Here is a 24872-nt window from a genome sequence, read left to right on the forward strand (position 1 = left end):
CTACCACTCAGACATGAGCAGCTGCTGGGTGGAAATGATGGTGCTGGTTCCAGGTGCCCTTAATCCTCCCTGATTCCTGGGGAGTGTCTCAGTCTCTGACATGTTCTCGTTCCCCTGCAGCATGAGGATGTCACAGCCAAGGTCATGGGCCAGCTTCACATGATTCGGCACTTGCACCAGATGCCCGAGGCGCTGCAAGGGCTGTGGCTCATCTGATGCTCTTCAAGGTTCCCCTCCCTGTTCAGCAAGTCCCGCTCCCTGCTGCAGGTACTGCTGTGTCTCACTATAAATGGGGGACTAGTGGAAGCAGAAATGGAGGCCCCTGGCACTCACAGGAACTCTCTCCCATCTCTATGGAGCTGTGTCCTTCCCACGGCCCCCCAGATACCTTCATCTGGGGCAGGAGCTCTTTCCCTCACACCCATATCCCTCCCCTCTTTCCTTGATCTCACCCCCATCCCATTTCCCATGCTCCCAGGCAGAGATCTTCCTGCCCCATATGGCGCAGAAGGACCTTTGCGTCAGGGCTACAGACTGTCTGCCCAATTGAAGCTCAGGAAGCTCCACCTTTGAGGAGGTGAGGATGGGACAGAGGCTCCGGGCTAGCTTCATCTCCTGCCCTTTATTCTTCCTTTGGCCCTTCTCTGGGCTCTCCGAGTCTGACATGAAGAGGAGCCTCCTCCCCCCGTGTCTTCTAGGTCCTGGGGTGTGTGACAGCCTCCCAGATGGGTGCAAGCAGTAGTAGTTCTCAAAGAGGCCTAGAGGGAAGAGCCCACTCCCTCTTGGAGGTAAGAGCCATTGACTTCTTTGGGCAAAATGGGTTTCTTGGGGGAGAAATGGGATCCCTGCTGCATAGCCTGGCTGGGAGCTTCCCCCATCCCTGGGACAGAGACATCTTCATCAGTGTGCCACCCTTTTTTTTTCCAAGCAGGAGGCTCCCCAGAGAACTCCTCCTCAAACCTGTTCTCCTGGGAGCGTTTCTGGGAGGAGGCTCCCGTCCCTCAGTCTCCAACTCCATCATGCAGTCTCTTTCACCTAACATCTCCGCTCTCCAGCTCCACTTGCCGCAGCAGGACAAACGGACCTTCAGCTCGTAGGGAACAGACTCTGACCTCCTTCTGATCAGCAATGGGGTTTCCCCATCCCCTCAGCAAACCTGTCAGCCGGGCTGGACCGGATTTGAAGGAGGAGGGTATCTAACAGGGTGGCTTGGCCTATGGCTGCCTAGCCTGGGGCTAGGCCAAATTGATGACCAAGTGAGCCCCACCTGAGGGGAAACAAGGGAAAACAGCAGCAAAAGTCCAGAAGCAGAGCGAGCTGTTCAGGAGATGGCCTTGGGCCAAACCCTGGAGTCCAGGGTAGGACTGGCTTCTCTCACTGTCCCTAAGGAAGGGGACATAGAAGACCATAGAAACCCAAGAAGGGCAGGCCGAACCGAAATCAGGCTGAGGAAGAACTCCCCACGAGGTTGGAAGGCCTTGTTTCTGTTCAAGACATTTTGGGACTTTGTTTGCAAAGAGCACGACCCAGGAAGGAGTGGAGTAAAGGACAGTCACCTGGTTGGAGGGCTGAGTTCCCAGCCAACAAACTGCAAGAGTGAGTATGAGCGGGGTTGCTAGCCCAGCGAGAAAGCAATGACACAAGGCCTGGCCAGCATCTAGCAGTGAGTGAACTCTGGTACACACCCAAAGTGGCCGTGTCTAGAGCCCTGTGTAGGCTCTTCTGTGGGAATTTCCCATGGGTCAGTGGGGCCGGAATCTCTCCTGCTCCTTTGGTTTCTTTGTGCTTCCCACAAGATGTCTGGTGAACTGCCCTTGGACTCTGGGCCCAGCACCGCTCAGAAATTATTCGCTACCTTCAGAGAGACAGGGCACAGCTCAGCCTGTTGGGTAGGCTGGAGAATCACACTTCACTCGAACACACAACACTGAGGTGGTTTGGGAAGTATAGTAACAAAGAAGAGATTTAAGTGATACTAAGCAAGAGAAGGAGACAAATTTCAAAGAGAGAAACAAAACACAACACACTTTGTAGTGACTAAAACTGAATCTTAACAAGTCACACTCTTTGCCTTAGCAGTTTCCAGACTAACATCTCAGCTTTCCTAACAGACCTTCTTTGATGTCCCTGTAGGGTAGAAAACTTCTCTGTCGAATCCGCTGATTTGATTGCTTCGTCTTCTGGTTTCAGACCCTCTGTTATCCTTCTGGGGTGCCTGGACCCTGATTGTAACATCTCTCTGGCCCAGCCTCTTACACAGATGTGTGCTGCAGCCAGCCCAGCGCAGGGAGCAGTGGGGACAGATGATCTCCTCCTGTCAGACCAAGCAACAGGGGTCCCATTGAGGCTTAGATGGAAGATCCCAGGCATCTCCTGGAGGTAAGAACCGTCCACTCTTCTGGGCACTTGGGGCTGTTGCAACAAAGAGGGGGCTCCTGTTCCATAGCCTATTTGTCCTCATGACTGTGTTTTTTTCTTCTCAGAGGATGCGCCCGGGACCCTGGAGACTGTTTCGTGAAGGAGGTTTGAGCAGGGAGAGATCACTCACTGTCCTGACCCATGGGTCATTAACCCGGGTCTGCAGGGTTCCTGGGAGCAGCCACCCTCCAGCACGCCACCTGGAAGCCTACGAAAAACTGCTTACCTAGGACTGACGAAGTCCAGACCCAGTTTGAAGCTCCTATTGGCAGAGTCCCAGAGCAGCTAATCGGCCCCCGGGACCTCCTTAAACCAGCAGCAGGAACAAGAAGCTGTCTGAACAGCCGAGAACCTCCCCGGCTCTGGACCGTGTGTTGGCTGTTCCTGCTCCCACTCCCCAGGCTTGATTTCCTGGTATCTGGACTCAGGGTGACTCACCTGACTTGAGGTTCTGAACACAATTTGTTCTTTTGCTTCTGCTCTTCCAGTGTCCTGACCCAGCTGACTCTCGACTCCTGTCTTGTGAGTGTGGACTCTGCCTCTGACCACTAGGTCTGGCTGCCCATGACCCGGCCATGACAATGACTTTTCTACAATTCCTCCAATGCCCTTTTCTGCTCTCCAGCTCTGCTCTCCCAGCAAGACACACCGATGCCTTGGCTCCTAGAGTCCTGCTTACCTGCTAGTCAAGGGCTCATGGGGAGTGTTTGTCTTGCCCCCTTCCCCACCACAGCTGCTTGTCCTCGGGGACTCTCCCTAGCTCAGAGGAGAATCCGTCCTGGCAGCAATTCAGGAAGTCACAGAGGGATGGTCTGCTCAGCTCTCTCTGCAATGCCACTGCCCGAGACCATTACGAGTGGGTGCCCAGTGACTGTGCCGGCAGCTCCTTGAGAGACTCCTGGGGGCAGGGTAGTCGTGTTTCACGATGACCGCGGGAAGTCATGCGAAGAGTGCGGCATTGAGGAGACTCTCCTGCTGTCCCAAAGGGTTTCTGTTCTCCTGCACGGTCAGACCATGGGGCCAGGTTGCAGAATGGGGAAGAGCTGTTTGGTGACGAGTCCGAGGATTCACCATACAGGTGGCAGCAGCTGCAGATCCTGAAGTCCCTGTGGTCGGGTTACCATGCGTCCGGAGTTTCCCGGACATGTCCGGCTTTTTGGGTTTTAAATTGCCCTCAGGGAGGAATTGGTAAAACTCTCCAAAGGGCCGGGATTTCCCTCCCAGTGCAGCACTCTGGGGGCGGAGGGGGAGCTGCGCGCTCTGTGGGGGAGCACGGCACTGTGTCTGGCTCCGCACCCCAGACACACTGCTCTGAGCAGCAGGGTACGGGGGCCGGGGGGGCTGGAGAAGGGGCATGGGGTCCCAAGGGACAGTCAGGAGACAGGGAGCAGGAGGGGTTGGATGGATGAGGGGTTCTGGGGGGAGCCTGTCAGGGGGTGGGCATATGAAAAGGGTGTCGGGGGAGTCAAGGGACAGGGAGCGGGAGGGGTTGGACGGGGCAGAGGTTCGGGGGGGAGTCAGGGGCAGGGAGCAGGGGGGATTAGATGGGTTGGGGGTTCTGCGGGGGCAGTCAGGGGACAGGGAGTGGTTGGATGGGTGTGGGAGAGCCGGGGGTCTGTCAGGGGGTGGGGGTGCGGATAGGGGGCAGGGCAGACAGTGGAAAGGTAGGGGCTGGAGTTCTAGGGGGGCAGTTAGGGTGGAGGGGTCTAAGGAGGGGGCAGTTGGAGACAGGGAGTAGGAAGGCTTAGATAGAGGGCAGGGTCCTGGGAGGGGGCGATCAGGGGACAAGGAGCAGGGGGGTTGGATGGGTTGGCAATTGTGTGGGGGGCAGTCAGGGGGCAGGAAGTGGGAGGGAGTAGATAGGTGGCAGGGCTACCATTCCCCCCCCCCCGGAGTGTCCTCTTTTTTGAAAGTTCAAATATGGTATCCCTACCCTATGGGCCCAGCCTCCACTCCTGAGAGTTCAGGCGAACCTCCCCCTGTTCTCAGGGAGGCTTTGGCTTTGGCGGCTGGGCCTGCCTGCCGAGACAGAGGACTCAGTGTTTCCATTAGGCTGCTCAGTTGCCAATGCAGCCACCCAAAGACGTGAAGAATGGAAGCGAAAGAGCAAAGCTGGACCCTCCGCTGATCTCCTGCAATCAAGTGAGCCCAGCCTGGGAGAGACGAGAGAAAGCTTCAAGGTGGCTGGTGGCTGCATGGAGCCAGGGGAGGAGAAATAAATAGTTCATGATGAATCCTACGGGCTTTGTCTTGTGTGGTGAAGGGTTTAAAATGGGTCTAGTTACTATCACATTCAACTTTACAATCGCTGTGTCTGATTGAAGGGCAGGTCTAGAAAGTTCAGAGGTCGCTCGAGGAGCTTCAAGTCTCAGATTCTGTCCCTATTGCCTGCTTTGACCAGCTGATCTCAACCCAACACCGCCCTCAGGTGGTCGCAGTGGTGAGCTTTTCCCTCTTTTTCTGGATTCACCGCCGGCATGGGGACAGGATACATGTGGCCAAGGAAATGGAGAGGCATGGGGGTCACTTGCAGAGGCATGCAGAGAACTTGCAGAGTTGCCTGTTCATGCAGTTCCTATGGGGGAAGCACGGTAGGGTACCGTGCACTCCGGGGCACCATTTCCAATTTTGGTGGTGGCGGGGAGGATAATTTCACCATGATTCCAGGGGCTACTTAGGCACCTGAAAACTCTAGTGTTTTGACAGATAACTTAGCAATGAGCTGACAGGAACAATTGCCAGACTGCTTTCTGGGGAAGACAGAAGAATGGATCCAGGGAATGGTTCTGTAGCTCTGAGCTGTTTGGACACTTTCAGGGAACATTCCCGATGCAAGACAGAGATCCCCAAAGTTATCCTGGGTAACCCTGAGAGACTTATGGAAAACTAGCAGATCCCACATCTCTGCTGTCACTTTGCACGGACAAACTCGGACTGTCAGAACCTGTTCATGTATTTTACCTGCTTTAACCTCTCAAGAACTTTCACATATAAAAGAAAGAAAATTAAATAAATGACATAGGTACACCGATATAGGGCCGTAGTGTAAAGCCGATCTCAGAGTTGTCCCATTGAAATGGAATTATTCACAGCAGTAATTAAAGTTAAACATGCACATAAGTGTTTCCAGGCCCAAGATTAAGGCCACAGCTTATGAGAGGTGCAGATGCAAGAAGAGAAGAGCTGTGCAAAAACTGAAATGCCACTTGGAACCTGGCCCAAACAATGCATCATGAAAAATAAACTCATCTTGTTATACAGTAACAGAGCTGGTTCAAAAGGGTTTTACACTGACAATGCAACCTTTGAACTAAAAATGCCACTTTGGATTACATTGATCATTTGAAAAAAGTTACCTCTTTAAAAAAAACATTTTGGATTTCTCTGCCCACTTGAGAGAGAACATGGAGTTTTTCCCACCAAAACGAAACAAAAATTTGATCATTAAAAACATTTCCAAATAAGTTTGGAAGAATATGGGGGGGGAGTGGTTTCTTCTTCAATTTTCATGACCCTCTCCACCCTCCCTATTTTTGACCAGTTCTAATTGTGAATAAATGTCTGTCTGTACATGAATGATAAATATGTCTGCTACTGAAACATTTACAAACAATGGCTCTCATCAGGAGCACTGAGGTCACATTACGCAGAGAAACACCCAGGCCGGCAGGGTTCACATTCTCCAAGACATAAACCGCCCCAAGACGGGAATGTCACACACAACACAGCTCGACTGGCCCGTGTTGGTTAGGTGCATGTTTTGCTGTTGCTGGCAAATTGTGCTTTTCTGAGGGTGGCGGGGAGTTATATTTGAAAGGAGTTCTTCATCCTCTCCCACTCTCATCCAGGGGTGCCAGAACAGGGGAGACCAGGGCCCACCACTTTTTACTGGCCATAAGTGTGAGCGACTGGATGATGGGGGAGAGAAGGGAGTGGGGAGGGCAGTGTTTTGGGGGCAAGGGGCGGCATGAAGTGGGAGCTCAGGGAGAAAGGCGGTGTGAGGGAGGGCCTCAAGGAAAAGGGCAGTTTGAGGGGGCAGGACCTCGAGGAGAAAGGGTGGCACAGGGGGTGGGCCACAGTTTTTGTGCCAGCAGCCCCCCACCACCACTTTTAGGAAGCTTTTGCCCATCCTGCCCTCATCCCAAATTAATTTGTTGCAGTAAGAAAACTTTGAGCAACAAGGGGACTTAGAGACCCACCATATAACCGCCAAAATGCTCACCCGCCCCTCGAGCTGGGCAACAGAATTTTTTGGTCACTGGCAATTCCAAAAAAGAGATGGAAAAAAAACGGTTTCAGGTTGAACAAAACTAACATTTTTCCAAATTTTTGATGAACCAAAAAGCTTTAAAAAAAAGAAAAAGACCCAGGAACATTTCAAGGGTTATAACTTTTTGAATTTTTAAAATAAAAGTGAAGGACATTTTTAAATAAAAAATAGTTTCAAACTGAAAAATCAAAATGGTTTGTTTGGAAAGTGTCTAAATGAAATGCTTCGACTTTTTAAGAACTAGGGGGAGGGTCTGGACGTGAACAATTCAGGAGACTGGATACGAAATCGCAAACAGGTCTCCTTCCCCATTCTCCAGGGCTGGGTCTCGATTCCTGTTTCTGGTTCCCTGGGCCTGGTCCCCGTCCCTGTCACACACTGCGGGGAGCTCAGATTCCTGGGAATCCTGCGGACTTCCAGGCTACTGGGAGGGATGAGTCAGCAGCTTCCTGAGGACAAGTTGCGAATAGGCAAACACTTTCCCTCTACCTTTCCAAAACCCACATAGGTATAGTGAGACCAGCACCCCCACCACCCCCACCACTCCACGCACCATGCGACGATTCCAGGACGCTGGCTCTGAAACAAAAGAGAGAGAAAGGCCCCATGACTAAGGGACTCCGTTAAATCATCCCACTGCTGCCATGAGGATCCCAGAAGATGAAGACGTTCCTGGGGTACAGTAAGAGCTGAGTTGGGTCGAGTGCACATGGGCAGCACTCAGAGCAGCGGGAATGAGATCTCCAGGCTCATTATCCCCATCGGCCAACCTGACGGAGGGAGAAAGGTGAGCCAGGCAAAGCAGCCCCTGTTCCAGAGTCTGGGAACTGGGATTTTTAAGATGCTCCAAGATGGGGTCCCTCAGGTTCTTAAGGTTAGAGGGGACGGTTAGGATCATCTCCTCCAGCGTCTCCTGAAGCATGGGGAAGGGCTAGCCATGGTGGGAAGGGTGGGGTTTGAAGATGTATACAGGAAAATGGGGGCTGGGGTCACTAACACATTGCTGATGGGTGAGGGGCACGATTGGTTTCTTTGCCTTGAGGGTCTCAGCTTTTAAAAGTTTTGGGAAGAATAATTTAGTCTGAGCCCTGGCATAACCCAGGCCAGAGAACGTCGCCTACTGATTCCTGCACCCAGTCCAGTGATTTATGGCACTGACTTGGCATTGAGAAGGATTTTATCATAGGCTTACATCCAGCTGCAGAAGAGAAAGGGCATTAGAAGCTGAAAGACCCCAGAAGTGGCTCTGGTTTTCTACTCAAAATAACCACTCGGGGCTGATTTTCCCCAGCCCAGCACCTTGCAGTCATGCACCCACCACCTAGTGAATTTGGTGTGCAGGCAGGCTCCCAAATCCAGACAGTGGCACGTCACATCCGCTTTGCCCTGGTGTCAGGGACTGCCCTGAGCGCCCACCCTGCAAACACTTACGCACCTGAGCCCTCCCACTGCGATCCAAGGCTACTCCTACAGATGGAGTTGAACATGTGGTTAAAGTGTTTGCAGAGTTTCCAGAGAGCTGAGGCTCCATGTAAAAGGAACTATACTTCAGTTATTCCAATCTTGGGTTTATGAGATGCTCCTGCCCGCCCCCTCCCTTCACAGCTGAGTCTCCCACCCAGTGGAATTCTCCAAGGAACTTCCCACTCCGAGACCCTACACACTGTGTCCAGCGCTAGCTGTCCCTCTGGCCCAATCCCATGCTTCAGGACATAGTCTGAACGCCACCGAGGTCAGTAATTAATTCCCCACCTGCATTTACAGCATGGTAAAACTAGCCATGTATGTTACAGCGGGTTCTTGCTTTTCCTTGAAGCATCAGATATTGTCCCCTGGGCTGGACCAGACAGGACAGCAGCCTGAAATGCCCTGCGGCATTGACTTGAACTCAGACTGACCCTGTGGAAAACGGGCTCAGCCACCTGGACAATTAGGTAATCTTGGCGAGCTGTGAGATTTCAAACAAGTTGTGTTTGAGTTTGGCTTGGCAATCCTGGGTCAGGGACTGACGTGAGGGGTTGGGAGACAATAAAGGGAAAGGGTCTGAGAAAGGGCGTCCCTTACAATAAATCGTTCAACCAGTCACTGTTGAAGTGAGATGCTTTACAGATGCTCACAGACAGGCTCTCCCACCAGCGAAGAATTTGGACGCTCTGGCTCCCTGCTGGGACCACCTTTGCTACTCACTTGCAACCAGGGTGGATAAAAATCAATGATTTAAAAAAAAAATCAAAAAAATTGGATTTTTTTGATAAAATGGTTTTTGCCCCTCAAAAAGCTATTTAAAGATAGTTTTAATTAAGATACATTCTAGCTCCAAGATCTCTCATCATGGAATAGGGATGATAAATTCTAATTCTATAGTATGAGACAATATATTCATGTAATGTTTAAGAAAAGTTTTGTAAATGAGTTCCAATACTTCATGGATGAAGGACCCAATCTTATGGGGTTCCACAGGCTTCTGTATAGATTGTGTAGGTTAATCTTTCTATCTACCCAATGGGATTCAGTGCTCAGTCTAGAAGATACCATCAGAGATGTTTAGTTTTGCAGTTCTCAAACTGTGGATTTGTGTCTCCAGAGGTAACATGCTTGTTAACAGCAAAAATGTTTTCAAATAAATAAATAAATAAATATGGAGAGGTGATATACAGCCTGGCAAGAAAATCCTCCAAATATTAACGATTAACCTGTTGAATTGGAGATATTTATGAAGTCATTGGGAGGGGAACTATCTGCTTCAATAACCTTGGGTAAATGAAATAACCAAACAATCATTCATTTTCTGAGATAGCTGTAAAACTCATCTGAAAAGTTTTCAGAATAAATCACCCTTTAAAAATGTATAGTGTGTACCTTCTAAAAATGAAACCTACATCTATCTCTGAGTTGTGAAGAACATGTATTAAGGTTATAACAACCAACAAGAATACACTTTTATGTAGAAATCCATGATTAAATCGAGTCGTCCTGACTAGTGATTTAAATCAATTTGATTTAAAATCAAATCCACCCTGTTTTTGCTGACCAACAGGCAGTTCTGCTCCCCAGGCCCTTCCGGGGTGTCACTGCCCCAAACTCAGCTGTTAGAAAACCAGGAAATGCTCAGCTGAGATCTTCCCCATGTAACACTAGGAAAGAATCTTAGCACTACAGCGGAAAACGAACCACAGAGCTCTGCTAACCAGGAGGAGCTCAGTTATAGGTGCCGGTTCCCCCTTCAGGTGGTCTTGTTCCTGAAGGTACCTCTCCCCTTGACAACCCTTCACTCCCCACCCATTGCACTTCATGCAATTCTGCTGCAGGGCAGCACAACGGGAAGCGTGCAATGCAATTATTCTCATGTCCTTCCGTCCATTCTTGGTCCTGTAAGGACACTGAAGTGCCAGGCCTTCAGCAGCTGCAGTGAGAGTGAGAGGGTCTCACACTCTTGTGCATCAGGCCACGTTTATAGAGCCCTGTGCGAGTACAACATTTGTTTCTGCACACGATCCACGGCTACGAAGCGGATCTCTGCAGATTTGCAGGGCGCTGCCCATTTATACCTGGATTTAGGAGCCGAACTCTGGGCATTATTTTGCAAAACCTGCTCAAGACTTTTAGAGCTTTTTCGTAGCAAACCATGGCGTTTTTTAAACCCCCGACATTCCATGACTGAGCAAAACATCTCCAGGAACATCAACAATGCTGGCTCGAAGAGAGGTAGGACTCTTCTTAAACAAAAAGATTTTAAACGAACAACTTGCTACCAAAAAGTTTGAGATATTTGCTGTGGCAGAACAAAGGGGGTTTTGATCTAAAAGAATGTGACCCCAAGCTTCTTACAATTCGTTCTACAGGCATGGGGCTTGTGCATTTTCTGCTGGGGCTTGTCCGGACAAAGAGCCAGAGCTCAGCCCTAACAATCAACCGGGAGAGCGGAGTCAGAGGTGAGGAAGGCCTGGGAAGATCCTGAGACAGGGAATGAAGGGGTGTCACATCCACCTGCTCCTTCCTGTAGGTAGATCACAGAAAGATCTAGAGGTGAGTGCTGGGGTTTCCCTGCCATGAGTGGGCAGCGTGCAATTAACAAGGGCTGCTTCTCATACTCACACACACACCCCCCATCACGCCATGCACACCTCTCACGCCGGCACCAGATCTGATTTCATCTCATGCATTTACACAGCACATCTCTGCAAGCAGATTATAACCCCCAGGGTCCATAACTCCAGTTAACTCTGCAGTGAGGACATGCTCCCCCCAGCCCCAAGACCTTAAAACCCAAGGTCGACTCCCCCTGCTCGAGAAGACACGCTTCAACCCTGCCCCACCCCGCAGCCCCAGTTCCCTAACCTGGGGCTTGCCAGGGGATTCTCTGCTTGTGATCAAGTGGGGCTGGCTGGATGCAAGGCGCTGGCCAATCCTCTCTGTCTCCAGCTGCTAAACTGCATTCAAAGAAAGTTTACAAAATAATCCCTCCCCCCTCCTCTGTGTGTTCTTTCCATGCGCTCTTCCCTCCGTCCCTATTCTCTGCGCCTCTCAGTCTCGCCTGCTCAGCCAGCAGCTGGGGATTTGCAAATCAATAAATAAAAATAAAAAAACTGGACAAAAAAGCCCCAAATATTTTCTGTAAAATCGACATGGGCAGGACCACCAGTGCTGGACCTAGCGGGGCCGCCCCCCCGCCCCAGCTTGAAGCGGTTTCCATCTTATCCAGGGTTTACAGTTTGGCTCAGTGGCTCTCTGCCCCCTCACTGTACAAATGGTTCCAGCGCCCCTGGGCGGGACAGGGCCTGAAGAAAGGGGCATGCGGAGGTGTTGGGAACACATGGGCCCTGCAGCTGCCCCCCCCGCCATGCCCCCCCCCCCGCCCGCCCCAGCTCTACCTTCTCTAACCCCCAGACAACACACCTCCCCCTCCCCTTTTCTGCTTCGGACTCCAGCCCCACTGAACGGTCCAGACGGGAGATGGAATCTCTTCCCTGAAGTGCCATCCAAAAACCCAGAGGGGCGGGCTGGAAGGAAGAGCCCCAGAAACACCCCGACCCACGGCATGGCAGAGGCGCAAAAGGAACGGGCGAGATCGGCGGCAACTTCACCAAAAGCTAAGGCCAGCCCCCCGTCACCTGACTCTACGAAAGCGCAGTAAGCTGGTGGTGTAAACGGGGCATGGGCAGTTCCACCAGACGATCAACAGAGCCGGTTAGAGATTCATTTAACAACTCCGGAATGGCTTTGCAATGGGAGGAGAGTTTTCCGAGCCATGCTTTGCTTCCTGAGGCGGTCAAGATTTGAGCTTTACCAGAGGATTGTACAGGATTCAGGCACTCTCTAGTTCCTCCTTTGTCAGCCCCTTGCCCTAACACCCTGCCTGCCCTGGGTGCTCAGCTGAGCTCTCCCTAGCTGCCTGGTGCAAAACCAGAACTATCCCATTACTCTCCCCTGCTGTGTCTCTCTCCCTCTCTCCCCTCAGGCCAGGCTGCTGCTGCCCCAGGGGAGCTCACTGGGGTCGGGGGTGTCTCTGTGCTGGGTCCCCGGGGCTGTTGCAGACGCTTCCTCCTGCTGGGGCTGGAGGCCCTGTTCAAGCTCCCCTTGGAGAGAAGCGCGCTGTGTTCACAGGAGCAGGACCAGCCCCGCAAACCGACCGCCCGGCTGTCCCAGAGGTTCCCGAGCCCAGCGCTCACCCCCAGCCCAGCCGCATCCAGCAGCTTCTCCCTGCGCCAAGGCACCGCAGCCCGTGGGGCATCTTCAGGGCAGCGGAGCTCCAGGTACTGCCGCTTCTCTGCCCAGGAAAGGGATGGGGAGAGGCTGATGCTGACCCTGTGGGGCTGAGCTGAGCAGCAGCAAGTGCAGCCAGTCCCTGTGGGGATCCCCGATGGCTCCCTGGCTCCAGCTGCTGTTTGGGAGGCAGGGAAGGGGCCCTACAGCCAGGCAGGCTGCATAGCTGCACGCCCCATAGGTGCTAGGGCTGGTGCTGGTAGGGAGGTATGGGGAGGTGGGGATTTCACAGCAACTTTAACTAATACACTGAAATGTTTCCATCAACATTTTGTGCTAGGGAAAATTGGGTGTTCGATTAAAGACAATTTTTTGTGGAAAGTGTCATTTTAACAGGAAAAAATCAATTTTTTGTTGGAAAATTCAAAAACCAAAAATGGTTTGGATGATGTGGGGTTTTTTGTTTTGTTTCTTCCCCAATTTGGGACTAACTGTTTTCCGGTGCTGGTAGAAGGTTTTGGCGGGGTTGGCCATTCTTGGCAGAAGTTTTTCATGATCTTGCTCTCCTGGATGGGGAGAAAAGCTTGAAAAGGTGACCCCCCCCCCAAAAGGCTCCAACACCAGGAGCTGGAGAACAGAACCCAAACTTGTTGGCTTAAAACCAACGAGACTTTAAAAACAATCGTTTTTCAGGGGGGCTCTGACTTGTGATTTTTTTTTTTTTGGTCACTTGCAATTGGCCACGTGGGATAGAACCAGCTTGGGCAGGATCCAGATGTTAGCCCATCTAGAGAGGCCTGGCAGTGGCTCATACACAGCGGCTGTGGGAGTTAGGGACAGGAGAGTGATTTTCTGAAATTACACCTAGCAAGGGAAGGAGCCGGGGAAATGCAGTATACCCTGAGGAATCAGGGACACTCAGGGGGAGGCCACAATGACGCTGCTCAGGAGTTTTGCTCTGACATGCTCAGCCCTCGTGGAACAGAGCCCCCGGCCTTCCCCTCCACGGGCACTGACTTATTTTTCCCCGTAGATGCTCCACCCCTGTTCGGCCCTTAGCCCCTACTCTTGTTCCACCTCTTTCCCAGGGCACCAACTCCTCACCGCGCTCTTCACCCTTGTATCTCTCCAAAGCCAGCCAGCCAGAGCGGGGTGGCACCTCCTCCCACCCCACAACGACCCCTTGCTGCAACTGTCATGAGTAAGTATCGGGGAATGAACCCCTCTGCTAGGGCTCTCCCAGGCCGGGATCTCGGTGTCTGGGGGCGGGGGGGATTTGCTGGGGGGTGTCTCTGTTTTGTGCTCTCCCAGCTCCGCTCTTCTTTCTCTGTTAATCCTCCTGGGGTGGAAGCCACCTTCCAGCTCTCCGCTGACCTGCCTGTGCCCCTCTCCTCTCTCTGCCAGGCCTCTGCCTTCACTGGGAGCTCTCGCTGGGGTGGGGCTGCTGCGGACTCTGCTCTGAGCTCTGCCTGCGTATGGGGGAGCTGCACTGGAGCCCCTGGAGGGGTCAGGGACCGCAGGGAGAGCCAGCATCTTGCAGGGTTTCCTATTTCACACCGATCTCTGCACCATTGCTGCACCCAGGGCCCACTGCGCTGGGAGAACCATTGAGGGCCTGACTCTGGGGGGTGGCTTTGCCAGGAGCTGTGTCCTCCAAGAATCGGCCCAGAGATGTCTGGAAACTAGGCCACGGTCTGAGATTGACCTGCTTATTCTGATACCTGTTGCTCCCAGGCTTCCCCCAGCTGCTCTTGGCCAGCGGATGCAGCTCTTTGTCCCCATCTAGTGGCCACATCCCAGCTTTTCGCTCCCTCTTGCTTTTCTGTCAGTGAGCTCAGCAGTAGGCAAGGCGCTGTAGAAGACACTGTGAGGGGAGGAGAATTAAATTCATGGAGGTGTTGCCGGCACCCAGTGCCAGAGGCGAACAACAGCAGGGGGGGTTTGTTACCCGGTATGCGTCACTTAATAATCACAACGGGGTGGAGAAGCAGAAAAGTTTATTTGCAGCTGCAAACAAGGTACAGGGGGAATAGAATTTTAAATTTTGCACATTAGAGCAGGTCATTACACACACTTTTATATTCCTTAATGCGACTGCACTACACATTAGGTAATTAAAACTTTGCACAAATATTTTGCTTTTTTTATATGGTTTACAACAATGTTTATTTTTTGCAACTTTTAACAAGCATTTTTAGCAACTTAAACGACCAGCACATCTTGTTTGGCCTTGTAGCTGTTTTTTTTATTATTTTTAACTTGGCGTTAGCAAACTTTACACTATGAGGCATTATATGCGGCTGCTACATTGTTTTAAGAGCAAAAGAGCTTACTCAAACCAGCCAGGCCTGAATTTTATTAAGGGGGATTGAGAAGAAGCTCTTAGGGCTTTAGCAGGGAGACTTTTTTGACCTTTATGGCCTTTTATTTTTTTACTTTAACTAGTGGCCATGTCCTGGGGTTTTTAACATTTTTTTTTTGAGACTATTTATTTTTATTGCTTGAGTTTTTTTATTTTTATTTACTTACTAGCGGGCTATGCATAAAATTAAGATTTTTAAAACTATGCAAAATAAGCATTTTTACCAGGACTATATATAACATAGTAAATACAACATGATTCATACAGGAAAAAAAACTTAAATAATAGGCTAAATAACTTATTTAGCTACAGGGAAAGGCTTCAACTAGAAAATAGAGAGCTTAGCTAATTTTCTCTGGTTTGCTGATGAATGCTCTTTGCTAGCTGCTTTAGGCGTTGGAAATCAGCTTTTACGGACGGCTCTGCATCTGTTATATTAAAGCAACACATGCTTGCAAACTCCTGGCATAGGTGACCATGGCGTAGAAGTAAATAGTCTACAGCCAGCCTGTTCTGTAGCATGCCCTGACGTACTTCCCCCAACTCATGTGAGAGTTGGGCCAGGACGGCTGAGGTTAAATTAATGGCCTTTGCCACTGTGCAGGCAAGGTGCTCTACTGCGTGGTAATTATGCACCACAAGCCCAGGGATACTAACGAAAGAAAAGGCCAGAGCTGCTGCCTTAGTCTCTGAGAATAAGGTTCTCTGAGAACGACGTTGCGTTCACTGCACTCTGGGCCAGTGCCAGCCAGGTATCTACGGGTACAATGCTTGAAACAGCAGTACCGGTTAGGCACATGGCTAAGAGGGGGAATAAAATATACTTTTTTATTTATTTTTTTGCTTTTTTGGTGGGCTGCTGTTTAAATAGTAATTTTAGTCTAAGATCTTCACTGGAGGGGGCTGAATGCACGGTCTACCTTTCAGCCGGGGGGCGGGAGGGGGGGGCGGTTGACACGTCTTTCAGCTGGGTATAATGAATCTAATTCTTGTGTCCCTCGGCATTTGCTGCCGTGTGGGAGACCAACAGGACCCTTCCACTTTTTCTGGAGGGGCTCGTCTTTCCAGGTACGTACAAGCACTGAATCACCAGGCTGCAGGGAGTGGATGGGTGAGTCCAAGGGTAGAGGCTGGGAATCCTTAGCATACCTGTGAAGAGACAAAGAACAGCAGACAGGGAACACATATACTGAGAGAGAAACTTGTTTTTTAATTTTTACTTTTTTTTTTGACATAAGCGGTGTACTATTTATAGGCCGTGTTTTTTTAAACATAATTTTAAAGGGACTGAGCTTTAATTTACCCTTTGGAAGAGCACGGCTGCGGAGCAGAACTAGGGGCAGGGCATCAGGCCACAGTAGGGAGGCCTCCTGGCATACTTTCGAGAGATGTTGCTTAAGGGTCTGATTGATCCACTTCACTACCCCACTGGCTTGAGGTCTCCAGGGTGTATGGAGTTTTCAGGGAATCTGTACGGTGTCTGAGATGCTTTGGACGATTTTTGACGTGAAGTGTGTTTTATTGTCAGATTTTATTCACTGGGGAAGTCCAAAGGGAGGAATAATCTTTTTAACAAACTTGAGAGCCACTGTCCTGGCAGTGCAATTGAGACATGGAAAGGTTTCTGACCATCTGCTGAATCCATTTACTATGACAAGGAGATACTTGAACTTTTGGGTCCGGGGAAACTTAGCAAAGTCTATTTGCCACACCCGTCCGGGGCCTGGAGTGGGTTCCAGGGCCGCTGGTGGTACTGGGTGTCCTGATTGGGGGTTATTCTTTTGACAGACTAGGCATTTTGTTTGTACTTGGGCAGCTAGGGCTCCGAGTCTGGAGGTTATGAAGTACTTTTTTATTACTTGGATAAGTGCCTCCCTGCCAGCATGAGTGGTTTGATGTAATTTTTGTAATACTGGCAGAATTAGGCCCTTTGGTAAGAGGACTTTCCCTTCTGGGGAATGAAGCCATCCCTCCTTTTCCTGGAGACCAAGTTTGTCAGCTAGCTGTTTCTCCTCCCCAGAATACTGAGGGGTCGGGAGCTTCCCCACTGATGGGATAAGGGCATGCATATAGGTGTTTTTAGTCTGAGGGAACAGCAGGGTGGCAGCATGCTTTGCCTCTTTATCTGCCCTGGCATTACCCCTGGTCACATCTTGATCCTCCCTCTGATGGGCTTTATAGTGTCCCACTGCCACTTCCAAAGGGAGTTGCACTGCCTCTAGAAGCCGGAGGATTTGGGGCCCGTACTTGACTGGGGAGCCTTGGGCTGTCAGCATTCCCCTCTGCTTCCACAGGCCAGCAGGAGCATGCAGCACCCCAAAAGCATATTTGGAATCAGTGAAAATATTGACCTGTTTTTTTTTGAACAGTTCGAGTGCACGGGTCAGGGCCACTAGCTCAGCCAACTGGGCAGAGGTCCCAGCGGGCAAACTTTCAGCTTCCACGGTGTCACTGAGGGTTACAATAGCATAACCCGCCGTTTTTTGCTCATTTATTACCACGCTGCTACTATCAGTGTACCACTCATAATCTGCATTTGGGAGGGGCACATCCTTCAAGTCCGGGCGGCTAGAATATTGGGCATCTATGATTTTTAAACAGTCATGTTTCTGTTTCTCAGTTTTTGGTAAGAGGGTGGCAGGGTTAAGGGATGGACAAGGCTGCAGCGTGACCTCAGGGTTCTCTAAGAGCTTTGCTTGGTATCTTGCCATACGCGCTTGTGTGAGCCAGAGGCCGCCCTTAACATCCAGTAAAGCGCGTACCATGTTTGGTGTAAAAACCTGTATTGTTCCCCCTAGTGTCAGTTTCTCTGCTTCTGCCAGGGTCAGGGCGGTGGCTGCCACTGCCCGCAGGCACGCTGGCCAGCCCTTGGCTACTTGGTCCAGTTATTTCGAAAAATATGCCACCGGACGTTTTCATGCTCCTAGCAGCTGTGTGAGTACTTCCAGGGCCACCTCCTTTCGTTCATGTACATACAACTGAAATGGCTTGGAGAGATCTGGCAGACCTAGAGCCGGGGCTTCCATTAGCTTTTTTTTTAGGATTTTAAATGCCCTGTCAGCCTCTGGGGTCCAATGAAAGGGGTCATGGTCTGCTCCTTTTACACAGTCGTACAGGGGTCTAGCCTATAGTTCAAACTCTGGGATTTATATTCTACAGAAGCCTGCCATCCCCAGAAATGCTCTGAGCCGCTTGCGATTACTCGGGATAGGAACTTGGCATATGGCTTTTATTTTTTTATTTGAAAGCTGGCGTTCCCCCTGCTGTATGTAGAACCCGAGGTACTGTACCTGCGGGAGAGCAATCTGAGCCTTACTTCGTGCTACCCGATATCCTTGGAGTCCCACAAAATTCAGGAGACTAAAAAATTTATTTCTTCATTTCCCACCCGCATTTTTACTCGGGGTTCCGGGGGTAGGATGATCTGTTTCCCCTGACACCCTTATTTTTGTTTTTTTATCGCCATCATAGAGGTACTTCCCCTTTTCTTTTTGTTTGGGCACTTATTTTTTTAGTGTCCCTCTTGCCGACACAGGGCACACTGATTGCGCCCCAATCGTCTTTTTCGCGGGCCTGGACGTCTGTGGCCACGGCCCCCTTTTTTTTGTTTACTTTTCTTCGTGCCTGCCTGCACTGCCGCTACCATTAATTTTACTTGCTTTTTTTTTTTTACTTCTTTTAAACTATGCACTTGATTTGCTGCTTCTAAAATCTGTGCCATGGTCATACTTATCAAATCCTCCTTTTTCTGTAGCTTTCTCTTAATGTCGGGGGCTGCCCTGCTTGTAAATAGTTTTTTAATAATTGCCTCAGTTTGTGGATTATTAGGATCTGCATTGGTATACTGTTGGATCGTGTTTCGAATGTGCTGCAAAAAAGCTCCAGGGCTTTCCTTTGGATCCTGCACTACCTTCTATGGTTTAGTTTAATTATTCTGTCTGACAGCTGCATGACGGAGTCTATACAGTAGCAGCTCCTTATAGAAGGTGTGGTGGGTCATAGCCTGATTGTCATTTGGGTCCCACCTAGGATTTTTTATAGGAACTTGATTATCTGGGATCGGGACATTGTTACGGTCTTGGTCATATCACCTTTTCGCTTTTTTCCTTGCTTTAGCTATGACCTGTTCTTGTTTAACCTCAGTCAATAATGTTTGCTGAAGGACATTACAATCATCCCAGCCTGGCTTGTAGCTGCTAAGACATCCCTCAAAGACCGATACCAACTTGCTTGGGTTGATAGAAAATTCTCCATCCTGTGCTTTGAAAGCGGCCAGAGGTCCATAGGTCCAGAGGTCCATAGGATTAAAAGATGCATGAGTATAGACCTGCATGGTAAGAGCTTGTCCTTTCTATTGCATTAGGGGCGATTTTAGTCGTGGTAAGTAACGGGTATAATCCAGCAGATGGAGCCTGAACCCCACTATGAGCTTCACTAAGAATCTTACTTTGAGCCTCGCTCTGTGTGGGTGTAGGGGCCGAAGGAGACACCGGATCTGCCATTACATTTGGGGTGGGGATCCGGGGACTGACATTAATTGCTACAGGGCCAATCGGGGTTAAATTACAGCATTGTAAAATATCAGTACGAGACTATAAGGTTATAAACAAGTAAGCATACGAATGCTTATTCTACTTCCCCGTTCGCTGACAGAACAGGAGTAACTGGAGGATTGTATTATGATTTAGTGATCCTCCGGGAGGCCACTGTTCTTGGTCCTCTAATTGGTACTGAGGCCAGTCAACTGTACAAAATCGCTTTAATTTACCCTTAGTCATTGGATCTGATCCAAATATCTTCCAATTTACTAAAATACACTCTAGGGGCGTGCATCGTACCGTACCTCCCGTGCTCTGTTCCTGTCCGATACCTACAGGGTAACTGTGGGCGTCCCCAGGTTCCAACAGAGCATATAATCCGGATTTCAAAAGGTTCCTACCTTATCCAAGGGACCGGTTCCCCAACATCGCCCGCAGCTGCTCCTCCCCTATATCCAAGGAACAGGTTCCTCACCGTCTCCCACAGCTGCTTCTCCACTATGTGAGTGTCTTGCACCGTCGTTCCCTCCGGGGTTGATCAAACTCCTTCTCCTCTGAGGCCCCCAATGAACTCACCGGTGTGTGCTGGGCGTCGGTTGTTGCTGCAATCCTCGACTTCCAGAAGGGATCTGGGCAAGGCTAAATTGCATCCTCGTCACCCCACGTTGGGACTCCAAAAGCTGTTGCCGGCACCCAGTGCCAGAGGCGAACAACAGCGGGGGGGGGGGTTCGTTACCCGGTGTGCGTCACTCAATAATCACAATGGGGTGGGGAAGCAGAAAAGTTTATTTGCAGCTGCAAACAAGGTACAGGGAGAATAGAATCTCAAATCCTGCACATCAGAGCAGGTCATTACACACATTTATATTCCTCAATGCTACTGCACTACACATCAGCCAATCAAAACTTTGCACAAATACTCTGCCTTTCTTATATGGGTTAGGACAATGTTTATTTCCTGCAACCTCTAACAAGCATTCCTAGCAACTTAAAGAACCAGCACATCCTGTCTGGCCTTGTAGCTCTCTCTCCTATTATCTTTAACTTGGCGTCAGCAAACCTTACACTATGGGGCATTGTCTGCATCTGCAACATTGTTTTAAGAGCAAAAGAGCTTACTCAAACCAGCCAGGCCTGAATTCTATTAAGGGGGGTTGAGAAGAAGCCCTTAGGCCTTTAGCAGGGAGACCTCTTCGACCCTTATGGCCTTCCATCTCCTCAACTTAACTAGTGGCTATGCCCTGGGGTCTCCAACAGAGGTAAATGGAAAAGGGGATGTAACCAAAGGTAGATGGGGCCAGACTAACCTGAGCTCTTTCTTTGAGCTGAGAACTGGTTGTTTAGAGAAGGGAAATGCAGCAGATCTAATATACTTGGACTTCAGTAAAGCATTTGATACGGTATCACGTGGGAAATTCTTAGCTAAATTAGAGAAGACGGGGATCAGTACAAGAATTGTAAGGCGGGTAAGGAACCAATTAAAGGGGAGAAGTCTGGAAACTCAACTATGGGATCGGAGGGAAGTTCCTAATGGAGTTCTTCAAGGATCTGTTTTGGGATCCATCTTCATTAATCTCTTTATTAATGGTGTTAACCCAAAAAGTAGGAGAGTGATAACAAAACTTACTGATGATTAAAAAGCTGGGAAACATGGTCTGTCCAGAGGGGGTAGAATATTATACAGGAAGATCTGGATGACCTTGAAGACTGGAGTACCAGAAGAAGGATGACATTTAAAGGTACCAGGTGCAAAATCCTGCACTTAGGGTCTAATAAGAAGAATTTCTTCTTGATGCTGGGGCTCATCAGTTGGAGGCGACAGAGGAGGGGCGAGACCTTGATGTGTTGGTCGATTATACGGTGACTGAGCCACCCATGTGATGTGGCCATGAAAAAGGCAAATGTGATGCTAGGATACATCAGCTGAGGCACTTCCAGTCGAGACAGAGAAGTACGAAAGTACATGGCCCTGGAGAGCCCTCCTCTAGAATCCTGTGTATGATTCTGATCATTCGAGAAAGATGAATTCAGAGTGAAACAGGTACAGAGAAGAGTTCTCAGGATGATCAGGGAATGGAGGGCCTGTCTCACGAGAGAAGGCTGGGAGAGCTGGGCTGGTTTAGTCTAGCAAAACAAAGGCTGAGAGGGGATCTGATGGCTCTCCATAAATACATCGGGGTAAAGACCAGGGAGGGTGGAGAGCTGTTCTAGCTAAAGGACAATGTAGGCCCAAGAACAAAGGCGAATCAACTGGCCAAGAACAAGTTCAGGCTGGGAGATTAGAAAGTTTCTAACCATTTGAGGAGGGAGGTTCTGGAACAGCCTCCCAATAGGGGCAAACTTTATTAGTTGTAAGAGAGCATTGGACACATTTGAGTGTGACTGTATGAGAGGGTTGCTTGTGGGATGGGGGTGGACTGGGCAACCCTGAGGGTCTTGTCTGGTATATGTCTTATGGTCCCAAGTCTCTTGCTTCAGCTGGTCACATGCAGGGGTCAGGAAGAGATGTTCCTCGCCAGTGTATTCTGGGTTCGGCGGAGTGTGTGTAAGGCGGGTAAGAAACAGAAAGGAAGCCCTGCTGGAGCTGCGAATGGGTTTGGCTGGTGTGGGGTTGCAATTGGCGTGTTACTAATGAACGGTGAAGCCTTGAGTTATGGAGCTCACTCGAAGTGAGTGCCAAGGAAACCCGCACACCGCCCCGCTGTGTATCCTGTATCTGCCACAGAAGGAGTGAAGAGAATCAAGAGAGCTGTCTGGGGTGACCTAAGGCCAGAACCGCAGGGGGCTCTGGGGTGGCAAAGGAATATTGACAAAACTGGGCTAGCAGGGAGCTGCTGGTCGGGATGAGGGGCATGAGATCTTTGTCTACAGTGAAATGGTTGTCCAATTCGGTTCCTAGTTTGATGTTTTTGCCTTCATCCCTCCACCTGCATGAGCAGCACAAACCTCTGTGCACTTGGCCTCTAACCCAGCCGCAGGGCTCTGTGCTTGTAGATTTCAACCATGCTTCGTACTTTGCTGTGAATATCACATTGCAGCTGCCAATGGGAGATGCTGCCAGGGATTTCTATGGAGCAGCAGATAGCCCAAAAGCCAGGGCTCCGACGGAGCCCCAACACGACCCTGACAGCAGCGACATGGAGGAGATGGAGGTGGAGGAGATGGGAGAATGGGAGGGCGAGGAGATGGATGTGGATTAGAACATCTCGGATTTGAGAAGTGCTGGGTGTGCATATGGCACCATACGATGCACCCACACGAGAGGGGCTTCCTCACCTCTCACTGTTTAGAGAGCTAGGCATCTCAGGGGTTCTCTTATATATATTTTATTATTCCTTTCTTCTTTGCACTTACACACTTTGAGCAGATTTAGGAATGAATAAATGTTCCGTTTCCAGTGGTGCCAACAGCTCTGGGATTCGGACACGATACGGGAACAGTAGGGTAACGTGCATCAAATCTCTTCAATCCAGACAGCGTGATCAGCATGGGCAGCAGGTGTCATGGGGCTGTGGGCACGGAGGTTGCAGTGCCCCGGGGCTGGGGTCTCGCCCCCCGACCTCTGCCATCCAGTGCTGGGGCTGTGGGCTGTGGTGAGGGTGCTTTGGGCTCCTGCGGGGGAGAGGTAGGTAGAAGGGGAGGGAGGCGGGCAGAAGGGGAGTGGCGGGACCTCAGGCACAAGGGGAAGGGCCAAGGGCTAGGCTTCCTGGGTGGCCAACTCACTGGCAGCCAGTGCTGATCGCAGAGTAGACAAATGATCGTCAGGCTTTGTGCTGACCAGGTCTAAGTCAGAGCAGCCTTGGGGCTGCTCTAATGTACATTCTGCTCCACATAGGCCCGGGTAAGCTGAGAATAGCTGTACTACAATGCCTTCTGGCCATGGGAAGCAGGGCAGTTGAGGCCTTTCCACCAGCCAGGGAAGCCTCTATCTGCAGGTATCCTCTGAGGGTATTGACCCTGTGACATTGCACTTCATAAGCTTTATAAAAATGTTTAAGTGTGAATACGATGTAACTGGAATATGCTTTATGCAAAAGGTCTCTATAAGTTTTGTAATGAGACCTTACAAATCTACTGAGTGTGTTCATCCTATTTGGATGAATGTGTCATTCTTGTATCTGAAATTAGGAATATGAGATATCACTCTGAGGTCCTACTGTAGTTATGCAAAGTGTGGGCCATTAATGGTGGCTTAGAATCTTGATGGCTCCCATTAGCTAGGACAACTGACTGTAGATGGCTCTGTTCACCTGCAAGCCTTCACCGCATACGTGCGGGCCAGTCCTGAAAGAATGGAGGGGGGCTCACAGGACATGTGAACATGTCACATGATACTTGAATCCGTCTTTAACCTGGTGCTTTTCCATTTAGAAGGAGGAGTGGAAACCCAGAGAGACCGTGAGAGGATTCCCGCCTTGTGCCAAAGATATCAAAGGGAGTGGAACAGAACAAAGGGGGCTGCCAGTCATAAGAAATCCCCGAGTTACCACCTGAGCTGGAACAAGGCTGTACCAGGGGAAAGGATTGGGCCCAGACTGGAGGGAGTCCAGTCTGGGAAAGAAGCTTATTGGAACATCTCTCAGGGTGAGATTTATCAGTATTCCGTTTCTTAATGTATTAGGCTTAGACTTACGTGTTTTGTTTTATTTTTCCTGGTAACTTATTTGTTCTGTCTGTTATTACTTGAAACCATTTAAATCCTACTTTTTATATTTAATGAAATCACTTTTGTTTATTAATTAACCCAGAGTAAGTGATTAATACCTGGGGGAGCAAACAGCTGGGCATCTCTCCCTATCAGTGTTATAGAGGGTGGACAATTTGAGTTTACCCTGTATAAACTTTATACAGAGTAAAACGGATTTATTTGGGGTTTGGATCCCATTGGGAGCTAGTTGCTGGAGACAGGTGACCTGTTGAGCAGTTTTGGGTTAAAGTCTGCAGCGTTGGGGGTGTGGCCCAGACCTGGGTCTGTGTTTGCAGCTGGCAAGCATGTCTGGCTCAACAAGGCAGGGTTCTGGAGTCCCAAGCTGGAAGGGAAAATGGGCTCAGAGGCAAATTCAGCACGTCAGGTGACAGGGCATTGCAGGTGTTCTCCTCACCCTGGTCGAATGCCTTGTGTGGGTTGTACCTGGGGGGTGCAGGGGTGGAATGAGCCGGGGACGTCTGCCCGTTTGAGTGATCCATAGCAGGCATACGAGGCACTTTTGGGGGAGCCTTGTCCAGGCCTGCCATGGGTCAGCTCTCTCAAACCACCACCCCTGGCAGCGCAAGCCTGACCTTCCAGCCCCCTGCAGGCCTCGCTCTCTGTGTACAGGTTAGCGATCGACACTCCCAAAACCTCTGAGCGTCCCTCGGGAGTGCTCAGCCCGTTCCCCGGAGCACATGCAGAACTGTGACTCTAATCCCACAGGCGCGGTCCACAGCAGCTTGTAAGATTCAATTCAGGCCAACCACTCTATTGAGAACACAGCAATTAGATATACAGAAAACAGGAATGAGTTTATTATCAAAGAACAGAGATGCAAGCGAGAGTGAATAAATACTGGTAACACCCATTGTTTCATGTTCTGTGTGTATA

The 24872-nt window shown here is 50.1% G+C and overlaps 1 protein-coding gene across 1 annotated transcript in view; it reads right to left on the minus strand.

Moving 5' to 3' along the window:
* LOC311530251 (C-type lectin domain family 2 member D-like) overlaps positions 1–24526 on the minus strand; it is a gene marked incomplete at its 5' end in the record, with an annotated part of 45474 nt that extends 20948 nt beyond the window's left edge. Inside the window, one exon of the mRNA XM_084646715.1 lies at positions 24394–24526. Coding sequence (XP_084502841.1) covers positions 24394–24526 — 133 coding nt within the window. The remainder of the gene's footprint in view (positions 1–24393) is intronic.
* Positions 24527–24872: the final 346 nt, after the last annotated feature.

Source organism: Lepidochelys olivacea (genome assembly GCF_965140295.1).
Source record: "Lepidochelys olivacea isolate rLepOli2 genome assembly, chromosome: 14".
Classification (NCBI taxonomy): Eukaryota; Metazoa; Chordata; order Testudines; family Cheloniidae; genus Lepidochelys; species Lepidochelys olivacea.